Source organism: Bos indicus x Bos taurus, chromosome 5 (genome assembly GCF_003369695.1).
Source record: "Bos indicus x Bos taurus breed Angus x Brahman F1 hybrid chromosome 5, Bos_hybrid_MaternalHap_v2.0, whole genome shotgun sequence".
NCBI classification, from domain to species: domain Eukaryota; kingdom Metazoa; phylum Chordata; class Mammalia; order Artiodactyla; family Bovidae; genus Bos; species Bos indicus x Bos taurus.
The window spans coordinates 20379243-20406495 of record NC_040080.1 but is presented as its reverse complement, the minus strand read 5'-3'; the positions used below and the strand labels follow the sequence as shown (position 1 = coordinate 20406495).

At 38.3% G+C, this 27253-nt stretch overlaps 1 protein-coding gene across 7 annotated transcripts in view; it reads left to right on the top strand.

The window, feature by feature from the left end:
- The first annotated feature begins 22857 nt into the window (after window positions 1-22857).
- Window positions 22858-27253, top strand: part of CLEC7A (C-type lectin domain containing 7A) — a 40324-nt gene continuing 35928 nt past the window's right edge. For 2 of the 7 annotated variants that reach the window (XR_003511059.1, XM_027541298.1), the window contains exons 1-3: window positions 22863-23083; window positions 25193-25291; window positions 26506-26643. Coding sequence is in view for 5 of the 7 variants with exons in the window: in XM_027541298.1 (XP_027397099.1) it covers window positions 22981-23083; window positions 25193-25291; window positions 26506-26643 (340 nt within the window). In the remaining 2 variants the exon portion in view is untranslated. Of the gene's footprint in view, window positions 23084-25192; window positions 25292-26505; window positions 26644-27253 lie in introns of all 7 variants that reach the window. The other 5 variants (XM_027541300.1, XM_027541297.1, XM_027541301.1 and 2 more) reach the window with 5 other exon arrangements.

Genomic DNA, 27253 nt, shown 5'->3' with positions numbered 1-27253 from the left:
CTTCCAACAACACAAGAGAAGGCTCTACACGTGGACATCACCAGATGGCCAACACCGAAATCAGATTGATTATATTCTTTGCAGCCAAAGATGGAGAAGCTCTATACAGTCAACAAAAAAAAGACCGGGAGCTGACTGTGGCTCAGATCATGAGCTTCTTATTGCCAAATTCAGACTTAAATTGAAGAAAGTGTGGGAAACTACTACACCATTCAGGTATGACCTAAATCAAATTCTTTATGATTATACAGTGGAAGTGAGAAATAGATTTAAGGGACTAGATCTGATAGACAGAGTCCCTGATGAATTATGGATGGAGGTTCATGACATTGTACAGGAGACAGGGATCAAGACCATCTCCAAGAAAAAAAATGCAAAAAAGCAAAATGGCTATCTAAGGAGGCCTTACAAATAGCTGTGAAAAGAAGAGAAGCCAAAAGCAAAGGAGAAAAGGAAAGATATAAGCATCTGAATGCAGAATTCCAAAGAATAGCAAGGAGAGATCAGAAAGCCTTCTTCAGTGATCAGTGCAAAGAAATAGAGGAAAATAATAGAATGGGAAAGACTAGAGATCTCTTTAAGAAAATTAGAGATACCAAGGGAACATTTCATGCAAAGATGAGCTCAGTGAAGGACAGAAATGGTATCAGATAAGATCAGATCAGTCAATCAGTCGTGTCCGATTCTTTGCGACCCCATGAATCGCAGCACGCCAGGCCTCGATGTCCATCACCAACTCCCGGAGTTCACTCAGACTCACATCCATCAAGTCAGTGAGGCCATCCAGCCATCTCATCCTCTGTCGTCCCCTTCTCCTCCTGCACCCAACCCCTCCCAGCATCAGAGTCTTTTCCAATGAGTCAACTCTTCGCATGAGGTGGCCAAAGTACTGCAGTTTCAGCTTTAGCATCATTCCTTCCAAAGAACACCCAGGACTGATCTCCTTCCGAATGGACTGGTTGGATCTCCTTGCAGTCCAAGGGACTCTCAAGAGTCTTCTTCAACACCACAGTTCAAGATGTCTAGCCTTGACTAGACGAACCTTTGTTTGCAAAGTAATGCTTTTGAATAAGCTATCTAGGTTGGTCATAACTTTCCTTCCAAGGAGTAAGCATCTTTTAATTTCATGGCTGCAGTCACCATCTGCAGTGATTTTGGAACCCCCAAAATAAAGTCAGCCACTGTTTCCACTGTTTCCCCATCTATTTCCCATGAGGTGATGGGACCAGATGCCACGATCTTTGTAACGTTTTTGCTCTCCACTTTCACTTTCATCAAGAGGCTTTTGAGTTCCTCTTCACTTTCTGCCATAAGGGTGGTGTCATCTGCATATCTGAGGTTATTGATATTTCTCCTAGCAATCTTGATTCCAGCTTGTGTTTCCTCTAGTCCAGCGTTTCTCATGATGTACTCTGCATAGAAGTTAAATAAGCAGGGTGACAATATACAGCCTTAACGTACTCCTTTTCCTATTTGGAGCCAGTCTGTTGTTCCATGTCCAGTTCTAACTGTTGCTTCCTGATCTGCATACAAATTTCTCAAGAGGCGGAGCAGGTGGTCTGGTATTCCCATCTCTTTCAGAATTTTCTACAGTTTATTGTGATCCACACAGTAAATGGCTTTGGCATAGTCAGTAAAGCAGAAATAGATGTTTTTCTGGAACTCTCTTGCTTTTTCCATGATCCAGAGGATGTTGGCAATTTGATCTCTGGTTCCTCTGCCTTTTCTAAAACCAGCTTGAACATCAGGAAGTTCACGGTTCACATATTGCTGAAGCCTGGTTTGGAGAATTTTGAGCATTACTTTACTAGCGTGTGAAAGGGAAGTCTCTCAGTCGTGTCCAACTCTTTGTGACCCGATGGGCTGTAGCCTACCTACCAGGCTCCTTTGTCCATGGCATTTTCCAGGCAAGAGTACTGGAGTAGATTGGCATTTCCTTCTCCAGGGGATCTTCTGGACCCAGGGATCGAACCCGGGTCTCTCGCATTGCAGGCAGATGCTTTACCATCTGAGCCACCAGGGAGATGAGTGCAATTGTGCAGTAATTTGAGCATTCTTTGGCATTGCCTTTCTTTGGGATTGGAATGAAAACTGACATTTTCCAGTCCTGTGGCCACTGCTGAGTTTTCCAAATTTGCTGGCATATTGAGTGCAGCATTTTCACAGCATCATCTTTCAGGATTTGGAATAGCTCAACTGGAATTCCATCATCTCCACTAGCTTTGTTCATAGTGATGCTTTCTAAGGCCCACTTGACTTCACGTTCCAGGATGTCTGGCTCTAGGTCAGTGATCACACCATCACGATTATCTGGGTCGTGAAGATCTTTTTTGGACAGTTCTTCTGTGTATTCTTGCCATCTCTTCTTAATATCTTCTGCCTCTATTAGACCTAACAAAAGCAGAAGATATTAAAAAGAGGTGGCAAGAATACACAGAACTGTACAAAAAAGATCTTCACGACCCAGATAATCATGATGCTGTGATTAGTCACCTAGAGCCAGACAGCCTGGAATGCGAAGTCAAGTGGGCCTTAGGAAGCATCACTAAGAACAAAGCTAGTGGAGATGATGGAATTCCAGCTGAGCTATTTCAAATCCTAAAAGATGATGCTGTGAAAGTGCTGCAGTAATTATGTTAGCAAATTTGGAAAACTCTTCAGTGGCCACAGGACTGGAAAGGGTCAGTTTTCATTTCAATCCCAAAGAAAGGCAATGCCAAAGAATGCTCAAACTACTGCACAATTGCATTCATCTCACATGCTAGCAAAGTACTGCTCCAATTCTCCAAGCCAGGTTTCAGCAATATGTGAACTGTGAACTTCCAAATGTTCAAGCTGGTTTTAGAAAAGGAAGAGGAACCAGAGATCAAATTGCCACCATCCACTGGATCATCAGAAAAGTGAGAAAGTTCCAGAAAAACATCTATTTCTGCTTTATTGACTATGCCAAGGCCTTTGACTGTGTAGATCACAATAAACTGTAGAAAATTCTGAAAGAGATGGGAATAACAGAGCACCTAACCTGCCTCTTGAGAAATCTATATGCAGGTCAGGAAGCAACAGTTAGAACTGGACATGGAACAACAGACTGATTCCAAATAGGAAAAGGAGTATGACAAGGCTGTATATTGTCACCCTGCTTATTTAACTTATATGCAGAGTACATCATGAGAAACGCTGGACTGGAAGAAACACAAGGTGGAATCAAGATTGCCGGGAGAAATATCAATAACCTCAGATATACAGATGACACCACTGTTATGGCAGAAAGTGAAGAAGAACTAAAGAGCCTCTTGATGAAAGTGAAAGAGGACAGTGAAAAAGTTGTTAAAGCTCAACATTCAGAATACTAAGATCATAGCATCCGGTCCCATCCCTTCATGGCAAATAGACGGGGAAACAGTGGTAACAGTGGCTGACTTTACTTTGGGGGCTCCAAAATCACTGCAGATGGTGACTGCAGCCATGAAATTAAAAGACGCTTACTCCTTGGAAGGAAAGTTATGACCAACCTAGACAGCATATTAAAAAGCAGAGACATTACTTTGCCAACAGAGGTCCGTCTAGTCAAGGCTATGGTTTTTTCAGTAGTCATGTATGGATGTGAGAGTTTGACTATGAAGAAAGCTGAGCACTGAAGAATTGATGCTTTTGAATTGTGGTGTTGGAGAAGATTCTTGAGAGTCCCGTGGACTGCAAGGAGATCCAACCAGTCTATCCTAAAGAAAATCAGTCCTGAAAAGATCATTGGAAAGACTGATGTTGAAGCTGAAACTCCAATACTTTGGCCACCTGATGTGAAGAGAGCTGACTCATTTGAAAAGACCCTGATACTGGGTAAGATTGAGGGCAGGAGGAAAAGGGGATGACAGAGGATGAAATGGTTGGATGGCATCACCAACTCGATGAACATGGGTTTGGGTAAACTCTGAGAGTTGGTGATGGACAGGGAGGCCTGCATGCTGCAGTCCCTGGGGTCGCAAAGAGTCGGACACAACTGAGCAACTGAAGTGGGCTGAACTGAAATATTGCTTACTATCCTGTTTTATCTTCCTGGTGGCTTATTAACATTACTCTTTTTTTGTTGTTGTTATTTTAGTAGTTGTTTCAAGATTTATATATCGATTGTGACTTACTGCAATCTACTTTGAAGTGATGGGGCTTCCAGGTTTCTCAGTGGTAAAAGAATCTTCCTGCCAATGCCAGGAAATGCAGGAGATAGTGAGTTGGATCCCTGGATTGGGAAGATCCCCAGGAGGAGGAAATGGCTCCAGTAATCTTGCCTGGGAAATTCCATGGACAGAGGAGCCTTGCCAGCTACAGGTCTCAAAGAATCAGACAAGACAAGCAATTCAGCATGCATGCATGCAGTTGAAGAGATATTATACATCTTCATGTATAGGAATCATCTAGGAATGGAACCTTAAAATATTATTCTTCCATGTCTTTTCTCCCAGCCTTCACCTTAACATCGCCATACATTTTATTTTTATATCTGTTATCATTTTTGCTTAAATAGTAAATCATCTTTTAATGACATCTAAACAATAAGTAAAAAAATCTTAAATATTTACCCATGGAGTAAACATTTTGGGTGCTCTTCATCCCCCCCCCCCTTTTTTTTTAGATCCATATTACATCATGTGTTATTTTTATTTTTCTTAAAGGACTTTTATCATTTCCTGTAGTGAAGGTCTGCTTGTGAGGAAATCTTTATTCTTTTCCATCAAGTTTGAAAATTTTTAAGTTGCTTGGCATTTTTAAGTTGCTTGGCATTTCAAATATTTTTTCTGCCCTGCCTCCCCAAACACCCCTGCCTCCACTCCACCTCTCTCTCTTCCCCTCTCCCTGCCCCTATGCACACACACACTGTTCAGGGACTCCAAATATATGAATATTGGGCTGCCACAGTGCCATCTGATGCAAAGAGCCAACTCATTGGAAAAGACCCTGATGCCTGGAAAGACTGAGGGTGGGAGGAGAAGGGGGCAACAGAGAATGAGATGGTAGGATGGCATCATCAACTCAATGGACATGAGTTTGGGCAAACTCCGGGAGCTAGTGAAAGACAGGGAAGCCTGGCGTACTGCAGTTCACAGGGTGGCAAAGAGACTGAACAACAACAATGGTGTACTTTCTTCTTTCTTGCTTGCTTACTTTCTTCCCTCCCTCCCTCCCTCCCTGTCCTCAAACCTTCCTTTCCTGCTTACTTTCTTCTTGCTTACATTCTTCTTTCTTGCTTGCTTACTTTCTTCCCTCCCTCCCTCTCTGTCCTCAAAACTTCCTTTCCTTTTTAAAATTATTTTCTCTCAGTATTTCAGTTTTGATTGTTTCTATTGTTATATCATCAGGTCCATGAATCTCTTGTATTGAGTGTCTCTCATTAATACACACATATTTCCCATCTCGCACTTCGTAGTTCTCATCTCTAGAAGTATGCTTTAAAAAAATCTTCCTTGTCCACAAATGTACAGAATAAATATAAGGATACCAAGGGGGAAGGTGGGACAGAGGAATTGGGAGATTGGGATTGACATATATATACTACTAATACTATGCCTAAAATAGATAACTAATGAGAACATACTAATAGCACATACTGTCTATTCAACACTCTGTAGTGACCTAATTGGTAAGGAAGTCCCAAAAAGAAGGGATATACATAAACATATAGTTGATTCACCTTGCTGTACTGCAGAAACTGGTAAAACATTGTATAGTGACTATATTCTGATAAAAAACCAATTTTCAAAACCCTGCATTTACAAAGCAAAAAAAAAAAACCAGAATCTTCCATGTCTCCATGGAGCACTTTTAATCTAGGGGTACCAGCCCTTCATGTGGTGGAAAATCCTCATATAACTTTATTTTTATTTTATTTTATTTTTAGTTGGAGGATAGTTACTGTACAATATTGTGCTGATTTATGCTATACATCAACATGAATCAGCCATAGGTATACATATGTCCCTTCCTTCTTAAGCCTCTTCCCCACCTCCCTCCCCATCCTGCCTCTCTACATTGTCACAGAGCACTGGCTTTGGGTTCCCTGTATCCTTGTATAACTTTATAGTCAGCCTTCTGCATCCTCCATTCCAAATGCAGATTGAGTAGTATGGTAGTATGGATTTAGTGGAAAAAAAAAATGCATGCATTTGTGGATTCATGCATTTCAAATCTGTGTCATTCAAGGGGCTACTGCATAATTGACTTATGATGTTATATCAGGTCAAAGCTAGATATTTTTTTGTTCTTATAAATCTTCCTGAGTTTTATTGTGGAGCAATTTAAGTTGCATAGAAACGGTGAGATGCTTATGGCTATTACTTTTCTGATTATCAGGCAGTACCAAAGAAGTTCTCAGTCTGGGGTTAATTATTCTCCATTGTGAAGGAAGAATTTTCTGAGTATCCTACCCAACAATCCATGAGCTGTGATCCTGTCTAGTCTTGTTGTTGGGAAAGGGCAGTGTTTCCTGCCCCATGTGAACTTTGGCATTATCTCCTTTATTTATTTTTTTTTTAATGATTATTTATTTTTGGTTTCACTAGGTCTTCACTGATGCACCTGGGCTCTCTCTAGTTGTAGTGAGCAGGGGCTACTCTTCCTTGCAATTCATGGGCTTCTCATTGTGTGGCTACTCTTGTTACAGAGCATAGACTCAAGGCACCAGGGTTTCAGCAGTTGTGGTATACAGGCCCAGCTTCTCCTCGGCATGTGGAATCTTCCAAAACTATGGATCAAACCTGAGTCCCCGCATTGGCAGGTGAATTCCAATCTACTATACCACCAGGGAAGTCCTCTTTTGTTTATTTTTGATGGTTCTTTCTTATGGCTCAGCTGGTAAAGAATCCACCTGCAATATGGGAGACCTGGGTTCGATCCCTGAGTTGGGAAGATCCCCTGGAGAAGGGAAAGGCTAATCTCCAGTATTCTGGCCTGGAGAATTCCATGGACTGTATAGTCCATGGGGTTGCAAAGAGTCAGCCATGACCGAGCGACTTTCACTTCACTTCTCCAATCCCTCTGGTAATTCTCTCACATTATGCTCTTATGTGTAGGAGATTCTCTGCAAGTGTATAGGATTCTTTCTGTGCAGCTCTCCCTTCTCTTGTACTTTCCTTTGAACTCTTGCTGCCTTTTAGTCTTTCTCAATTCAGGGGTTTTCCAGCAAATGCCTCAGTTCCCCTTTCCCTTGTGTGTGGCCTGCAAACTCTATAAACATGATAAGCTGGGCAGTCCCAGTACTCACCTTGTTTGTTTCCAACTCTCATGGATCACTGTCCTTCTTTATCATTTGATAGCCAATGTTTTAAAAACTGCTGATTCGTGCATTTTGTCTGTTTTGTTTGTATCTATCAGGTTGGAAGGTAAATCCTGTTGTCAACTGAAAAAAATTGTGCAACATGAGAGTTGTGACTTAAGTTCTATTTGGGGCAAAATGAGGACTATAGCCTAGGAGGCAGCAGTTCAGGTAGCTCTGAGAAACTGCTTCAAAGAGGTAGGGGGTGAAGATCAGTGTTATGTATGATTTTAGAGAAGAGGAGTGTGTGCAGTCAAGCACACATTATGGCAGATGCTTGCTGCTAGTCACGAAGAACAGATGTCACCATTAATGATTTTAGTGTTTTTCTAAATACAAGGAGATGCAAGAATGGGGGTCATAAAATCTTCTCCTGACCTGTTCTGCCAGTTTCACCCAGAACACAGAGTGCCTTTTTCTGGATCTCCACCCTGAATTCCTTCCAGGGGGTGTTGAAGGTCAGCAGCTGCAGTGGCTCATGATTTAAACCTTGTTGAGGTAGATGGCAAGTGTCAATTTATAGTTGGCACAGCATTTGTTATTCCATTTGGCTCTAGGCAAATGTCCAAGAGAAGGATTTTCTAAGTAGGGACTTTAGTTTCTCTTTCTGTTGGAACTACTGGTATCTCTGAACAAAAACATGTTTACCTGAAAGGATCTTCGGGGCGGGGGGAAAAATCTGGTCAAGATTGGAAGATGAATTTCTTGCCTCTGTGTCTGGTATAGAAATTTCAAAGTTGATGACAGAGCTATCTTGTTTAGCCAAGCTGACAGGGCCTATGAGTCATTGTTCAGTCACTTCTACTATTTCTGTCTCTAATTCTTCCAGACGTTGGCAACTTGTCTTCCTAAACTTTAGATTTGGAGGAAATTGCCCTAATCTGATCTATTTTGGGGATATGTCTCTCAGTTTATGTACTGCTTCTTAATCCCAAACATAGAAGGCAGTGGCACCCCATTCCAGTACTCTTGCCTGGAAAATCCCAGGGACGGAGGAGCCTGGTAGGCTGCAGACCATGGGGTCGCTAAGAGTCAGACATGACTGAAGCGACTTAGCAGCAGCAGCAGCAGCATCTTTGTTATTATTTAAATTAGGGCTACAACCACAGCCTTGGCCTGCAGTTTATTTAGGTATGCCCTGAGGGTTAAGACTGGTTTCTAGGAATGCAAGGGATTTCTGTGTGTTGATTTTATATCCTGCAACTTTACTGTAGTCATTGATTATTTCTAGTAATTTTCTGGTGGATTCTTTAGGGTTTTCTATGTAGAGGATCATGTCATCTGCAAATAGTGAGAGTTTTACTTCTTCTTTTCCAATTTGGATTCCTTTTATTTCTTTTTCTGCTCTGATTGCTGTGGCCAAAACTTCCAAAACTATGTTGAATAGTAATGGTGAAAGTGGGCACCCTTGTCTTGTTCCTGACTTTAGAGGAAATGCTTTCAATTTTTCACCATTGAGGATAATGTTTGCTGTGGGTTTGTCATATATAGCTTTTATTATGTTGAGGTATGTTCCTTCTATTCCTGCTTTCTGGAGAGTTTTTATCACAAATGGATGTTGAATTTTGTCAAAGGCTTTCTCTGCATCTATTGAGATAATCATATGGTTTTTATTTTTCAATTTGTTAATGTGGTGTATTACATTGATTGATTTGCGGATATTGAAGAATCCTTGCATCCCTGGGATAAAGCCCACTTGATCATGGTGTATGATCTTTTTAATGTGTTGTTGGATTCTGATTGCTAGAATTTTGTTAAGGATTTTTGCATCTATGTTCATCAGTGATATTGGCCTGTAGTTAAATCCCTTGCATTCCTATACACTAATAATGAGAAAACAGAAAGAGAAATTAAGGAAACAATTCCATTCACCATTGCAACGGAAAGAATAAAATACTTAGGAATATATCTACCTAAAGAAACTAAAGACCTATATATAGAAAACTATAAAACACTGGTGAAAGAAATCAAAGAGGACACTAATAGATGGAGAAATATACCATGTTCATGGATTGGAAGAATCAATATAGTGAAAATGAGTATACTACCCAAAGCAATTTATAGATTCAACGCAATCCCTATCAAGCTACCAACAGTATTCTTCACAGAGCTAGAACAAATAATTTCACAATTTGTATGGAAATACAAAAAACCTCGAATAGCCAAAGCGATCTTGAGAAAGAAGAATGGAACTGGAGGAATCAACCTACCTGACTTCAGGCTCTACTACAAAGCCACAGTTATCAAAACAGTATGGTACTGGCACAAAGACAGAAATATTGATCAATGGAATAAAATAGAAAGCCCAGAGATAAATCCACGCACATATGGACACCTTATCTTCGACAAAGGAGGCAAGAATATACAATGGATTAAAGACAATCTCTTTAACAAGTGGTGCTGGGAAATCTGGTCAACCACTTGTAAAAGAATGAAACTGGACCACTTTCTAACACCATACACAAAAATAAACTCAAAATGGATTAAAGATCTAAACGTAAGACGAGAAACTATAAAACTCCTAGAGGAGAACATAGGCAAAACACTCTCCAACATACATCACAGCAGGATCCTCTATGACCCACCTCCCAGAATATTGGAAATAAAAGCAAAAATAAACAAATGGGACCTAATTAACCTTAAAAGCTTCTGCACATCAAAGGAAACTATTAGCAAGGTGAAAAGACAGCCTTCAGAATGGGAGAAAATAATAGCAAATGAAGCAACCGACAAACAACTAATCTCAAAAATATACAAGCAACTCCTACAGCTCAACTCCAGAAAAATAAACGACCCAATCAAAAAATGGGCCAAAGAACTAAATAGACATTTCTCCAAAAAAGACATACAGATGGCTAACAAACACATGAAAAGATGCTCAACATCACTCATTATCAGAGAAATGCAAATCAAAACCACTATGAGGTACCATTTCACACCAGTCAGAATGGCTGCGATCCAAAAGTCTACAAATAATAAATGCTGGAGAGAGTGTGGAGAAAAGGGAACCCTTTTACACTGTTGGTGGGAATGCAAACTAGTACAGCCACTATGGAGAACAGTGTGGAGATTCCTTAAAAAACTGGAAATAGAACTGCCTTATGATCCAGCAACCCCACTGCTGGGCATACACACTGAGGAAACCAGAAGGGAAAGAGACACGTGTACCCCAGTGTTCATCGCAGCACTGTTTATAATAGCCAAGACATGGAAGCAACCTAGATGTCCATCAGCAGATGAATGGATAAGAAAGCAGTGGTACATATACACAATGGAGTATTACTCAGCCATTAAAAAGAATACATTTGAATCAGTTCTGATGAGGTGGATGAAACTGGAGCCTATTATACAGAGTGAAGTAAGCCAGAAGGAAAAACATAAATACAGTATACTAATGCATATATATGGAATTTAGAAAGATGGTAACAATAACCCGGTGTAGGAGACAGCAAAAGAGACACTGATGTATAGAACAGTCTTATGGACTCTGTGGGAGAGGGAGAGGGTGGGAAGATTTGGGAGAATGGCAATGAAACATGTAAAATATCATGTAGGAAACGAGTTGCCAGTCCAGGTTCGATGCATGATGCTGGATGCTTGGGGCTGGTGCACTGGGACGGCCCAGAGGGATGGTATGGGGAGGGAGGAGGGAGGAGGGTTCGGGATGGGGAACACATGTATACCTGTGGCGGATTCATTTTGATATTTGGCAAAACTAATACAATTATGTAAAGTTTAAAAATAAAATAAATTAGAGGAAAAAAAAAAAAAAAAGACTGGTTTCTACATTTTTAAAGTTTTATTAAAACAAATATGTTTTGTGGCAGCCTGGATGGGAAGGGTGTTTGGCAGAAAATGGATATATGTATATATAGCTTAGTCTCTTCACTGTTCACCTGAGATTATCACATCATTGTTTGTTAATCAGTTATACCCTAATACAAAATACAAAGTTTAAAAAAAAAAGCAATAATAATAATATATAATAATAATAAATATACAGTAGACTGTAAGTGATCCACAGAGTCTGCAATATTTATTCTCTCATCCTTTGTTGGAAAAGTTTGCTGATTCCTGATGTAAATAACTTCATGTTTATGCCATGTTTATTTTTCATTAAAGGAATGCACTCTAAATTTGGACTACCTGATTTGAAATCCCTTTTTAATATATCTTTGCTATAAAAGGAAAGTTACTTAGCATCTTTATTAACTTGACTTCCTTAACTGAAAAATAGGAATAACTCTAATAGCTCATAAATTCTCATGTTATATCTAGTAGTTCATAGATATGTGAGGATTTAATGAAATAATGTTTGTATAATAGCTCACACAGTGCCTAGGATTTGGTTAGAGTTCAAGAAATGTTAACTATTTATACTATTAGTTGTTGCTGTTTTAATAGGCTCGTACAAGTGTTTCTGTTTTTGGTAGAGGTTCTTAATCTCATACAGTAAATTGACCAAATAACTTCTTAACTTAGGTTTAACTGTGTTTATAAAAATTGCTTAGAATTATTTGTTGTTGTTGAAATAGTGTCCTGTGGATCTTCTCCTGACTTGGCATTTGTTTCCTGAACCATAAAGAGTATTGTTCCACAGTTCTTCAATTTCTTATTTGTAGAGATTTTCTGAGTTATTAGGGCTTGCAGGGCATTTGGGTTAATGGGAATAGATGGCATATAAATGAATATTATTTCAAATATAGAATTACTTTAGAGTATTTCACAGAGTTAGACTGTTCTGGTTTGGAGAGATGAGCAGAATATATATGCTGTCCTAGCTCTGTTGTTCAAGTTTTTAAATTTTAACAAGTACAATGAGCAAATTTAAAGTATCTAATCCTGGGACTTCCCTGGTGTCGCTAAGACTCCACACTTTCAATGCAGGGGGCTCAGGTTTGATCCCTAATCAGGGAATTAGATCCCACATGCTATACTTAAGACCAGGGCAGAGCCAAATAAATAAACAAATATTTTTAAAATACATAATTAAAATAAAACATCTAATCTTTATACCTTATGTCTCCAAATGTACCTTCTTTGCACCTCTATTTACTTCCAAAATCCCCTCAACCTCGGCCCCCATGATCAGTCAGACTCATTCCAGTGGTGTGCAAGGTATTAATCTGTGAAGGATGCCATAAACCAGAAAATTAATGAACCACTCATTTCCTGGAAGCAAATTTTTAAAATGAGACAGAAGAACATGGTCCTAGGCATATACACAGTTGGGAAAACTCAGAATTTTAAGTAAGGGTATTAGGCATTTGACTTACATGGACCATAAGAAAATCTCAGGGACTTTGACAATTATTAAACTGGACATTTGTAGAACCCATTTAAACTTAATGGTCCAAGTTATACTCCAGTGAACATAACTCAGCTCTTCCCTAGTTTTTTACTCCATTAAGAAAGAGCACAACTGATAGATAATTTATAATTTTCCTTTTAGAGAACATAAATAATTTAAGTTTACTAAAGCATCCTATAAGGCTGACAGCAGGAAACTACCTGAATGTATTCATAAGCATCAAACTATTTGTGTTTATTAAATTCTTTTCTGGGATACTCATCTATAGCACTGTCTTTTATTTATTTATAACAAACCCCAAACATTAAAAAAATTAAGTGAACAGATTTAATATTATGCCTATCTTATTAAGCATGTGGGTTATATATTGGAAATGAAGTAGGATGCCTAATATAGAATTTCAAAATACTTGCTTATATACCTAAGTGACCTAAACATCTGAATAATAGTTTCAGGCTGTTTTGTTTTCCCCAAGTTATTCTAATTTACTGTTACAAAGAGATGTCGATTAGAAATTATTCTCACTTTTGGGTGAGAATTTATTCATTTAACAAGTCTCATTCATATGTCTTCTTTCTTTAGTGCTAACAGAGTAGGTAGTAATTAATATACAGAGAGCTTATTCCCAGGATGCTTATAATCTAGTGTGTAGGAAGAAAATAAAAATAGCTACATATATACAGTTTTATCCTCTTAATGTATGAAGCACTACTTTACATGCTGGGAATTTGTAGTGAACAAGACAAGCTTCCTGCCCTCCAGGAACTAACACATTGTCAGGCATTGAAAATTAAATGTACAATAAACATATCTGGTAATTACTGGGGCTTTCCTTGTGGCTCAGCTGGTAAAGAATCCACCTGCAATGAGGAAGACCTGAGTTCGATCCCTGGGTTGGGAAGATCCCAAAGAAGGGAAAGGTTACCCACTCGAGTATTCTGGACTGGTGAATTTCATGGACTCTATAGTCCATGGGGTGACTGCTCACAATAGAATAACTCCCAAAGCCATAACTTATTAGGAATAAAGAAACATAGATGACTTTAAGCAGACTGAAAACCACATTTTTTTTGAAAAGTTACTTTTTTATTAGGAGTCCGATGCAGCCTGCAAAAATTCAATTTCACTCACAAATGAGTAAAACGTTAACTTCCTCTAACTTGCCTTGAAATTCATAATATAAAGCAGCAGAGGGCACCATCACCTCATGCACCCTGCCCGATTTTGCTAAATTTTTTGATCAATTCATATTGACTCAGTTCAGATCACACACCACATGGAATCTATTTTCATTTTTTAGTTACCCTGTAACTAAGGGTACCTAAAAAGCAACAAGGTAAGATGATTGATTCATTAGATGGAATGCAGACTTTGAATCTGGTAGTTCTGCCCAAACTTGGAGATTGTTTTCCCCTCTCTGAAATTCAGTTGCCCTATCTCAGGTGGCCTCCCCTCTTAAAAAAAAAAAAAAAGAGTGGAATACACTGGGGGTGTGTGTGCGCTCAGTCGCTCAGTCCTGTCTAACTCTTGCGATTCCACACACTATAGCCTGCCACAGTTTGTCCTTTGTCCATGGGGGTCTCCCAAGCGAGAATACTGGCATAGGTTGCCATTTTCTCTTCCAGGGGAAATTCCCGACCCAGGGATTGAACCTGCGTCTCCTGTACCCCCTGCATTTTTTACCACTGAGCCACCTGGAAAGCCCATATAACAGATGAAGAACTTCCAAATATTTGATGAGTTCAATTGCTTTTTTTTTTTTTCTAGATAAAATTATATATTAACTTTCCAAATATAAAACAATAAAATCAGAGATGCTCTGTTTGTAGCGGTACTGGGGCAGTCTAGACACTTTCCTATTTGACTTGTACTACATCACATTTTGCTATATTTCTCTTCCTTTTAAAGATGATACTGAGTTTAAGGGTATAGGGAAAAAAAGAAAATATAGTAAACGTAGCTAACCAAGACATTAATGGCCCATACAGCAACAAAAACAAATACAATGGAGAAAGAAGAGCCACAGTGAGTTTAAAAAAAGAGAGACAATGCCACATGTAACCTAAAATGCACAAGCAAACGTACATACAAGAAAAACCTCCCATTTGAAAATAATACCTGTCATACTTTGTTTTTTCCTTGCTCTCCAAAGGCAATTTAAGGACAATTTGATTGTGATTTGGGATTAGAAATTGGAATCACCAATAGCTTAGCTCTTAGTTCATAAGAAGCATAACTGCTAGCCTTCTTATCTATTTCCCCCAATAAACAGGACTGTTAAGATGCTGACTTAGAAAATGGACACAGAACACAGATAAAGACAGAATGCTTATCTTTTTGGGGTTTATATAGGTAGTTTTCGGACTCGACTGAGCGACTTCACTTTCACTTTTCACTTTCATGCACTGGAGAAGGAAATGGCAACCCACTCCGGTGTTCTTGCCTGGAGAATCCCAGGGACGGGGGAACCTGGTGGGCTGCCGTCTATGGGGTCGCACAGAGTCGGACACGACTGAAACGACTTAGCAGCAGCAGCAGCAGCATAGGTAGTTTTAGACTATAGTATATGAAGGCACTTTTATATATTTGTACATGTTTTATTATTTTTTAAGTATTTGTTTACTTATAATCTTTTTTATTGGAGTATAATTGCTTTACAATGTTGTGTTAGTTTTTGCTGTACAATGAAGTGAATCAGCTATATGTATACATATATCCCCTCCCTCTTGGAACTCCGCCCCCTTTAAGGTCATAACAGAGCACTGAGCTGAGATCCCTGTATATACAGCAGCCTCCCATTAGCTATCTATCTTACACGTGGTAATATATATATATATGTCAGTGCTACGTTTCCAATTTGTCCCACCCTCCCCTTTGTAATCTTTTATACATATATTTATTGATAACCTACAGTGACTCAGAAACGAGTCTAGTTTCTTGGGATATATGTATGAATGAGACAAGCAGATTTCTAATTTATGGGGACTTCTCCAGTGGTCTGGTGGTTAAGACTCCCTCTGCCTTCCAATGCAGGGAATGAGGTTTTAATCCCTGGTCAGGGAACTAAGATCACATGCTGTGTGGTGTGGCCAAAACAAAACAAACAAAATCCTAAGTCATGGGACTTACAAACATCTGGACATGGAGAGTCTAAGTATAAACAGATGAGATATATTCAACATTGGTAAGTACTTCGAAGAGAAAAAGAAAAGCTATATGTTGTGATTAAGAGTGAAAGGAAAGTGCTCTGGCTATATTCTGCTTCATTATCAAGAAAAATCTCACCATGCAATGTTCTCAAGGCAAAGCATATCAGCCAACATGTATGTGCGAAGTCCCTGACCTTGATGTGTTTGTGTGATCACTTACATGTAGAATCTAAAAAATACCACAAATGAATTCATTTACAAAACAAAAACAGACTCCTGGACATAGGAAAAAAAAAAAAAACTTATGGTTTCCAAAGGGGAAGGAATAGGGGAAGGACAAATTGGGAATATGGGATTAAAAGATCCATACTATCATATATAAAATAGATAAACAACAAGGACTTACTGTAAAGCACAGGGAACTATATTCAATATATTGTAATAATCTGTAATGGAAAAGAATTTAAAAACCAAATATATACATACATACATATATATATACACATATATATCTGAATCATTTTGCTATACATCTGAAATTAACACAGCATTGTAAATCAACTGTACTTATTTTTTTATAAAAAAGCCAGTATTTCAAGACCATGGTTAATAGCGGGGAGACAGCTAAGGCATGAAGTTAAAAAGCTAGTCAGACATCAGATTATTTAGACCCATATAGAATAGAGAAGATAAAGCCAATGAGTGTTCAGCAGGCAATAAGGAGGTGGTCAATTGTCTTAGGAGAATTAAAATAATAACATTTTCTAGAAGTCACTTTGCTTTTTATAATTATCATGTGTTAGCAATACTAAACAACATCAGTGATAAAATATTCCCTGAAAATGTCTTTTGTCGCCCAAAGTTTTAAACAATTATGGTGATAACAGTTGAATTTTAGCTTTCCGTTTATCTATTTATCTACACAGTAGTTATTATTCATGGTTGTTATGTTGTATAGAGCCACAGAGAATACTGAACAACCATTGTTTCCAGGGGAAACACAAGATTAGTTTCCTCTGAGTGTCTTATTCATAACATTTTAATCAACAAATTTGTAACTGAAAGTAGAGTCTGGTTGCTTGCTGGCCAAAAGCTAATAAAGAGGTCAGTTTGGGGGAAAGGGAAGTTTGCTTAATTTTGGATGCCAGCAAGTGTGGGTGGAGGAGTGGGGGTGGGGGTGGTGAGACAGACGTCTGTCCAGAAGTCTTCCCCCAACCCACAACCAGTGGGCAAGAGCTTTTATAGGCTGAGGGAAGGGGCTACATGCAGAAGCGGCACAGTCAGCTCAGACAGACCAATCCTGAAACTTGTAACTGGTAGTCTGACCAGCATCATCTTGGTTGTTTTAGGTTTGGTCCCATTTCCTTGAGGCCAGTTCTAGGAATTGTGGAAGCTTATGTCATGGTTACAGTCTCGCCATTATGTAGTTAACTTCTTCACGTGGTGGGAGTTTCAGGATTTATTATCTAAGACAGCGCACAGGATATGGCCCAGAATATTATCTATAGTCCTTGAAAAGGAACTAAAAGTCCTTGACTTTGCTCACGGACTGAACAATTATTGTTAGGTCTCTTTGATTGTTTTCCTTTGTTTCTGCTTGTTTTCACTTCTCTGATTAAACTTATTCTTTGTCTCAAGTTTTCCACAGACAAAGGGAGGCTGAAGACATGTGGAACAAGGACCACAGGGTCTTGTTCTGTTTCAGGGAGGAGATATATGTTTACGTATAGCAGATTCACTGGTTGTACAGAAGAAACTAACACAACATTGTAAAGCAATTGTATACCAATTAAAAAAAAAAGAGTTTTGCCTCAATTAAAAAATTTAAGGACTCTAGAAAGCGTTCTATGTTATTTGAAGTAAGCATAAATTTAACACTGGAAAGAGTGTTGTGAAAAAAGTTAAGTGATTTTTGTGGTCTGCCCAAACCAGGGCATTCTTAACTAATTTAAGTAACTTTTAAGTCTTCACCCTCCAGATATAATCTGAAACCAGTTAGGATGGAGATTGGGCCTTATGCTTCTTTGTATCCTGGCTACTGAGAATATGGTAAATGCTCAGTTCATGTTTAATTGTTTAGTGGATGAATGGAGGAAGGAAGGGAAGAAGGAGACCCAAGTTTGCATTCAAACTAGAGGTGAAATGTGAGGATTTTTTTTTTTAATTTGTGATAGGTAAGTTATTTGAAATGTGTCCTGAAGACATGTTTTCTTCTTCTACAAGGGTTTTAAGTGAATGCCTAGTTTATTTTGAATAATCTTGTTTTCTATATAACTCATTTATTTCTACATATTTATATATTTATTTGTCTTCACTCATTTATTTACATCAGATCAGATCAGATCAGTCACTCAGTCGTGTCCGACTCTTTGTGACCCCATGAATCCCAGCACGCCAGGCCTCCCTGTCCATCACCAACTCCCGGAGATCACTCAGACTCACGTCCATCGAGTCAGTGATGCCATCCAGCCATCTCATCTTCTGTCGTCCCCTTCTCCTCTTGCCCCCAATCCCTCCCAGCATCAGAGTCTTTTCCAATGAGTCAACTCTTCGCATGAGGTGGCCAAAGTACTGGAGTTTTAGCTTTAGCATCATTCCTTCCAAAGAAATCCCAGGGCTGATCTCCTTCAGAATGGACTGGTTGGATCTCCTTGCAGTCCAAGGGACTCTCAAGAGTCTTCTCCAACACCACAGTTTAAAAGCATCAATTCTTCGGCGCTTAGCCTTCTTCACAGTGCAACTCTCACATCCATACATGACCACAGGAAAAACCATAGCCTTGACTAGACGAACCTTTGTTGGCAAAGTAATGTCTCTGCTTTTGAATATGCTATCTAGGTTGGTCAAAACTTTCCTTCCAAGGAGCAAGCGTCTTTTAATTTCATGGCTGCAATCACCATCTGCAGTGATTTTGGAGTACAGAAAAATAAAGTCTGACACTGTTTCCACTGTTTCCCCATCTATTTCCGGTCCCATGGGGACCGGATGCCATGATCTTCGTTTTCTGAATGTTGACTTTAAGCCAACTTTTTCACTCTCTACTTTCACCTTCATTAAGAGGCTTTTCAGTTCCTCTTCACTTTCTGCCATAAGGGTGGTGTCATCTGCATATCTGAGGTTACTGATATTTCTCCCGGCAATCTTCATTCCAGCTTGTGTTTCTTCCAGTCCAGCGTTTATCATGATGTACTCTGCATAAAAGTTAAATAAACAGGGTGACAATATACAGCCTTGACATACTCCTTTTCCTATTTGGAACCAGTCTGTTGTTCCATGTCCAGTTCTAACTGTTGCTTCCTGACCTGCATACAAATTTCTCAAGAGGCAGATCAGGTGGTCTGGTATTCCCATCTCTTTCAGAATTTTCCACAGTTTATTGTGATCCACACAGTCAAAGGCTTTGGCATAGTCAATAAATTTTCCAAAAAGTCACATTGGACTTATGTCTCAGAATCTCCTGTTTCCTTTTCCTGATATAACACTCATTCTGGTAAACCTATCAAAATAGGTACTTATTTAGGAAGGTTATTTTCAAGATTTAGTTCTGAGAGCAAACACTAGCGTTAACAACAGTTTAACATATGTAGAAATGAGAGAACTCTCATGCACACTTAGTCGATTCAGTTGTGTCCAACTCTGTGCGACCCCATGGACTGTAGTCAGCCAGGCTCCTCTGTCCATGGGCTTCTCCAGACAAGAATACTGGAGTGGGTTGCCATTCCCAGGCTAACTCAACTGTACTGAATGTATGTTGTTTTCTTGGTGCAGTAGTCAATTTGACTCGGTTCAATTAATTGTCTTTTTATTTTATAAAGTATATTTTCACTTCTAATAAATTTTCTCAGATTTTTCATTTTTCTTGAAGAAAAAACTTGCTGTATAAACACAGTTTTTCATTAACTCTCACTAAGATTGTTGCTATTTACTGGGTTTTGTTTGTTTATTGGTTAGGTGCTTTGTTGCATTAATGTTTAACCTGTTTCTTACATTAAAGTTTAACCAGGGGACCAGGGGTATTTTTCTCTGAATATGCAAACTCTCGGGCTTCCCGCTGGCTCAGATAGTGATGAATCTGCCTGCAATGTGTGAGGCCTGTGTTTGATCCCTTGTTATTTGGGAAAATCCCTGGAGGAGTGCATGGCTGAGAGTAGGACTCGACTGAGTCACTAAAACACAGCACATGCAAACTCTTACTCTCTCCTGCTCTTTTTTTTTTTTTAATTTGGCCATGACTTGCAGCCTGCAGGATCTTAGCTAAGCTGTCAGGGACTGAACCCGGGCCATGGCAGTGAAAGCTCTGAATACTAACCACTGAACTGCCAGGGAATTTCCCCTTCTGCCTTTTAAAATGCTGAGGGATTATTTTTTCCTAATTGTCAATGATTTGTGTATTCACTGTTTAATTGTTTCAGTCCCAGACAAACGAAAAGACTAATGTTTACATTTATGGAAAATTTTCTTTGATAACTTAGAAAGCCAATTGTTTCTGTAGGATTGTGATTGAATAGAGGGTAGCAGTTATAGAACCTAAAAGCTAATCTGTAAAGATTCTCCCACTGAGTGTGCGTGTGTGGCATGGGGGGTGGGTGTTGGAATCAATAGTAAAATCTTTTTGTTACTGTCTAGAATATTCTCTCCTCATTTCTATGCTCTAGCTCTATTTAGTTAACTGAACTTTCTTCTTTGAACCAATTTATTCATTCAGAAAAATCCTATGTTTTCTCAAGGGCTGCATCATAGAGCTGGACATCTGATGGAGGTTGAGATTAGCTCCATCCCACTACTTTGCAATGTGTCTTGAAAAGTTAGTAAACTTTTATGGCAAGTAGGTACGAGGGAGAAATGTCTCTCTCTTTTTTCTTTTTCCATTGACCTCTCTTCCATTTTGCTATGTATTGATGAGAACTGTAGAACTCTTGGAATAGAACCATTCTATCCAAACCTCTGCACTAAGGGATTTGACAGACTGTAACTTGGTTTCCAGCAGTTTAAGGCTGTGTCCTGCAATGATCCCAGGTCCCTTAAAATGCCTGCCTGAGAAAACTTAATGTTTCCAGGAGAATTTACTGCTTGCTCCAGTCAAAACTTGGTAATAAACAGATAGACCTCTGAGACCCCTCGTAGAGCAGTTACTTCAGAAATCCTGCAATTAAAGTCCTCTCTCTGCCCTTTGACATGTAAATCTACCATCTAAAACGTTCTTCAGGGTCCTGACAGCCATCTCTGAAAGCAAACATGTAGGAACCTAGGGAGACAACATGCCCAGTCCCCATGGGAAGGAGGAAAGTGTCTAACTTGGGTAGGAACACCACCCTGCTTCAACACCAACCACTGTCTCCTGTCAAAAAGGGAAGTTTGTTTCTCTTCTGAAGAAGCAGCAATTAACAAATCTGAATGGTCTAGTCACATGGATTAACCCTCAGAGCCTGTTCCTTAGCACACTCCAGCCTTTAAAAAGTCTCTTGTCTTCTTTTTTGGGGAAGTTGAGTTCAGTTTATTCTGGCCGCTTTTCTGTTGTAACCGTGCTACTGAAACAATTACTGTCCTAACTGCTTTAATGAAGTCTGGCTTTATGTTTGATAGCAACCAGATGTCTGCTTCTTTCTGCCTGCCTCCAATTCTTGTGAACAGATGGTACCTCTCTAGTTTCTAGCAATGACAAGTGTTTTCCGTATCTCATTAACTTGGGCATTTCTGTGGAAATTGGAAAAGAGGAAACATTAAGCATGTAACACAATATTTCATTTCCTGAATTCTCCATAAGCTGTCACTTGTAATTTAAGTGTACAGAATGGTGAAGGAGGCAGTGTAGCATAACAGGAAAGATCATGAGTTTTACAGTAAGAGTAAAGTTTGGTTTGATTCCTTGCATCAATATTTTTATTAGCTTCTTAAAATTATACAAGGAACTAAAATTTCTATGTCTCAGTTTTGAAAAGAAGACTAAACAACAAGGTCTGACAGTATAGATCAGGGAAGTACATTCAATATCTTGTAATATACCGTAATGGAAAATATTATGAAAAATAATATATATTATATGAATATCTTATATATGCATATATAAATGAGTTGTTGTAAATGATAAACTAGCTCAACATTGTAAATCAACTATGCTTTTAAAAAAAGAAAATAGTTCTAATTTATAGGTGCCTACCTCCTAGACTTATTGGAAAACTGAGATTGTATAAGAACATGTGCAATAGATAGTATCAAGCTTATTATTGAATAAGTAATTTTCTACCTTGTATCATTAACCTCTGACCAGCACTGAAGAGATTTGCTTCCTCTCTCTGTTGTTACAACAATGTATCTCCTTATGGCATCCTCCATACACCCATCTGTGGGTTTGCTCTATTACTCAGTGAGCTTCTTCACAGGTATCATTGATCCCTTTGTCCCCCAGCTACTGTCAATTTAAAATATGGGCATTTGATAAATGTTTATTGATAGAGCCAGTACATGAATGAATGAATGGTTATAACACTGTATTGGTGAACTCAACGAACTAAAATTGTTTTAGGTTTACATAGGTCAAATCCTTTAATGATGTCCAATTCAGATGTGAGAATAGTGAAAGCAGCATAAAATATTAATTGGTTTATTTTTCTTACGTTTGGTCTGAAACAAAGATCTATCTATTGTGCTGCATTATAATTTTTTAAATAATTAAAATTTTATTTTATTTTATTTATTTTTAGCTACACTGGGTCTTCATGGCTGCACAGGCTTTTCTCTAGTTGCAGAGAGCATAGACTACTCTCTGGTTGCTGTGTGCGGGCTTCTCATTGCAGTGGCTTCTCTTGTTGCAGAGCACGGGCTCTAGAGCTTAGGTTCAACAGTTATGATAGGTGGGCTTGGTTGCTCCTCAGCATGTGGAATCTTCCTGGATCAGGGATCGAATCCATGTCTCCTGCATTGGCAGGTGGATTCTTTACCACTGAGCCACTAGGGAAGTCCTACCTTATAATTTTCTGAGGAGTCATCAGTCTCTGAAACAGGATCTAAAGGTACCAATGGGAAATTACCACAGTATAGTTTTTCATTTCCTGCTTTTGGGTATCTGGTTGGACTACTTTAGTTCAACTTGTTTAAGCCTAATAAATGCATCTCCCACATGATCTGACTCACAGATCCTCTTTTGTCCACAGGCAGTTGTCTTAGGAGAGAGAAGAAAGCTCTCAGATGCTGTGTCAATTCAGGAACTCAGTAGAACAATGGAATATCAATCTTCAGTAGAAAATTTGGATGAAGATGGATATACTCAATTAGACTTCAGCTCTTGCAACATCACCAGGAGATCTGTAGTCTCAGAGAAAGGTATATATTTTTGTTTCTGATTTCAACATTCGCATTCTTATAACTAAAACTAGAAGTGGAAAAAATTGGACAGACTTCTGATTTTCCAGGCTTTTATTAATGTATTTTAAAAGGTTTTCAGAAGTCACTGAAGATAATTTGAATGAGCACTAAGACTGTTCTCTGGGCAACCATTCAATGGCTAATCATTAGCACAGTTGATCTTTGGATAACACGGGTTTGAACTGCACAGATCCGCTTATACATGAATGTTTTTCAAAAGTAAATAGCACACTACTAGATGATATGTAGTTGGTTAAATCCATGGATGCCAAACTGTGAATATGGAGAAACTGCAGATATAGAGGGCCAACTATAAGGTAGAGTGTGGGGAGGACCAGTGCCCCTAAACCCTGTGTTGTTCAAGGATCAACTGCATTGAAGTTAATTATTATGATGATAGAAAATACTCACACTTTTTCTGTTCTATAGAGACAGATGCTTCAAAAGTAAGGAGTTGATGATAAATGTGATGAAATGCAAAGATGAAGGAATTTCAATAAGAGTGACTTGTTTGACAGAAAATAGTAAATTGTAGAATGAAGGTTAAGGGAATGTAAAGAAGTGCATATGAACAACATCAGGATATTGGAGTTAGAAAAGAAAAGAAAGAAGACAGGAAAAACAACAGGATTTTGTGGAAAAGGCCAAAGGGTGGTCAGAGGTCAGGGTTTAGATAATAAGAACCTACTGTATAGCACAGGGAACTCTGTTCAATGTTATGTGAAAGCCTGGACTGGAGGGAGTTCAAGGGAGAATGGATACATGTGTAGATATTGCTGAGTCTCTTTGCTGTCCACCTGAAATATCACAACATTGTTAATCAACTATACTTCAATATACTTCATTTTTTTGTGCTTAGTCGCTCAGTGGTATTTGATTCTTTGCAACCTCATGGGATTTCCCAGACAAGAATAACCCTCACCCAGAGATCGAACTCATGTCTCCCATGGCTCCTGCATTGCAGGCAGATTATTTACCACTGAGCCACCAGAGAAGGCGTACTCCAATACAAAATAAAAAGTTTAATTAAAAATAAAAGAAGTCAAATGGTTTAGAATCCCAAATCTGATTTTTTTATGTGTATCATGAGATTGATTTGGAAAAAAAAAATTTAAACAAAAAGTTCTAAAAAAAAAAAATGTTCTTTGTGTAACAGTGAAGAAATATATATGAGTTAGATAAAAGATTCCATTATCAGGACATGAATCTTAGACATTATGTAAAAAAAGTGAAATCTGGAGAAGGGAGTTAAAATATTTCTCTCTTCACTGAGTGAGCAATTTAATCTCCTCTACGAGTCTTCTATTTGACAGTTCTCTGAAATGCTCTTATTGCTTATTCTCAGTCTTGATGTGGTGATATTAATATAAAGTGAATTTCCTGTTATCAAGAAAGAGATTATTCACAGGTTTTGACATCAGCATTTGCTTTCTTCTGCTTTCTGGTCATTCCCATTGCACAATTATTTTCCTCTTGTCACACAGTTTTGTTTTCTTGGGCAACCTACTGGGGAAGAATGGAAAAACATGGTGAAGCAAGAGATAGGAAGGCATGTGTGTGTTTATAGGTGTGTGTGGACAAACTGTGGGTTGCCTATAATGTGCTAGTAGTCTCTAAACTAGGTGCTTTTACTTGTGTTGATTCTCACAGTCATTCTTTGATGCATCATTACCCTAATTTTTCACAAAGAGAAATGGAAAAATGGAAGAAGTAATTTGCCCAGTGACAGGCAAGAAATAAGTGAAAGAGGAAGATTACCCTTCCTAACCAGTGTTATTTCTGTTGCATTAAGCTGTCTCTTCTAAGAATGGATGGGAATCCTGGTAGTGTCAAAACCTATAGATATGAATGTGGAGCTGAAATTAGGAGTGTACAGCTCTCAAGGCACTGTGCTCAAATTACAGTTGCTGACCCTGAAGAGGTACACTAAAGAGGGAGAAAAATTCAGACTAACCCTAGATGAGTAGGTTATCTGGGTATCAGATTTTGATGAACTGCAGAACTGAAGTGCTCAGTGATTAGTCATCCTGTTTCTTGATTCAGTTTCTGCTCCCTTTGGCTTTCTAGGGCTTTGTGCTGCATCCTCTCATTGGCGTCTGATTGCTGTGACTCTGGGCATTTTATGCTCAGTGATGCTGGTGATAACTGTGGTCCTGAGTACCTCGGGTAAGTATTGGTGGGGAAGATGAACAGCAATAGACATTTAATAAGCATTTATGATGTTTCAGGCGCGCTTTTAAGGAAACTTTTTTTTTTTTAATGTGGGCCATTTTTAAGGTCTTTATTCAATTTGTTACAATGTTACTTCTGTTTTATGTTTTGTTTTTTTGGCCCTAAGGCATGTGGAATCTTAGTTCCCAGAGCAGGGATAGAAGAACTCATACCCCCTACACTGTACAGTCAAGTCTTAACCACTGGACTACAAGGGAAGTCCCTCAGGTACTCTCTTAAGAGTATAACATAATCTACCTGGATCTGAACACCGACCCTTTGAATTGATGTTATGAGTTCTAACTTTATTTCTAGGGTCATAAACTAGTTAACATTAGGACCATGATTAGAAATGCAGGTGATCTGTCTTGATAACTCATACTCTTATCTACAAGATCTGCTTGAATAGCTGGTTTCAAAGCTGTGAAATTCCTAGGATAAATTAATGAAAGGAAACCAGTGGAGGTGAAGGAAGTGCAATTGGTGCTTATCTTCCTAAGAGATTAATTCCCTAAAGAATTTAAGCTATTTTTTACATCTCATGAATTAAGGAAATTGTTTTACACCTGTCTTTAAACTCCTTTGGATAATATCAGGAAATATTCAAAGCACTTATGAAATTCTAGGTAGTTATTTTGTAATAGATGAATACATTTCCTTAGATTTTATCATTCATGAATTCCATTTTGGATAAAGTATTATTGTGCCTTTGAAAAGGGTATATGAAAACATGAAAGATTTCTTAACTAGTCATGTGTTTATTGAATACATTCTATGTTATAGTCACCTGGCAGATTCTCAAGGAACTCTCATTTTTAAAATATTATAATAAAGAAGATTTATTACTATTTCAAATCCATCGTGGTACCAAAGGACTATATTCCATTTGCCTCTTACTTTCCCCCATCCTCCTATCTACTTCATTTTTATCTTTTGTATTAAATCTTCTTTATGGAAGTTATTTCTTTTTTCCATCTATTCAAGCTATCACCTATCTATCTACCATCTGTCTCTACCTCTCCATCATCCTCTCCATTATTTATCACTAATCAAGAATGTGTCCCTTTATATTCCAACAAAAATATAGGTTTTTGAATTTTAATTCTCAAACATAGTAAAAATGACTTTTTTTTTTTTTCTGTCATTACTATTGTTGTTGGTATATGAAGGTATTTGGAGATCCAGTTCAGGGAACAACCTGTTGAAGAGTGACAGCTTTCCATCAAGAAATAAAGACAACCAGAGTCAACCCACACAATCATCTTTAGAAGATAGTGTGATACCTACCAAGGCTCTCACGACCACAGGCAAGGGCAGAATTAAGGATTAATAAAATCCTTGATTCAGAAGGCTTAATTTTTGGTACTAAGGCTTGGAGCAGGGGATGAAGAAAGTACTTTTACATGTGGTGATTCTGCATTCTAATAAAGCCCACAGCAATATTATCTCAGTAAAATAAGTCTTCTGTAATATACAAGGGCTTCTCTAGAGGCTCAGATAATAAAGAATCTGCCTGCAATGCAGGAGATCCAGATTACAAAGTGATAGCATAAATACCTTATGAACTTAGCTGAATCTCCAACTTAGTTGGATTTTTTTCACGTCACTGATTTTTCACATATTTAAGCTTTTAGAGGTTTGTGTAATTTGATTTGAAGAAACATAATGTGTTCTCACACCATAGGGAAAAGACATTTTAAAGTGATATAGTTAAAATAAGAAATAGGACACCAGAAAAGGTTAAAAAAAAAAAAAAACAGAATAGAAAAAGGAAAGAAGGTAAAGTGTTGCTAAGAATTTAAAGGTTCATAGATATGTTTAATATCTATAAACCTAAAAAATGTTTCTTTTTTATATAAATTTATTTTAATTGGAGGCTAATTACTTTACAATATTGTATTGGTTTTGCCATACAAA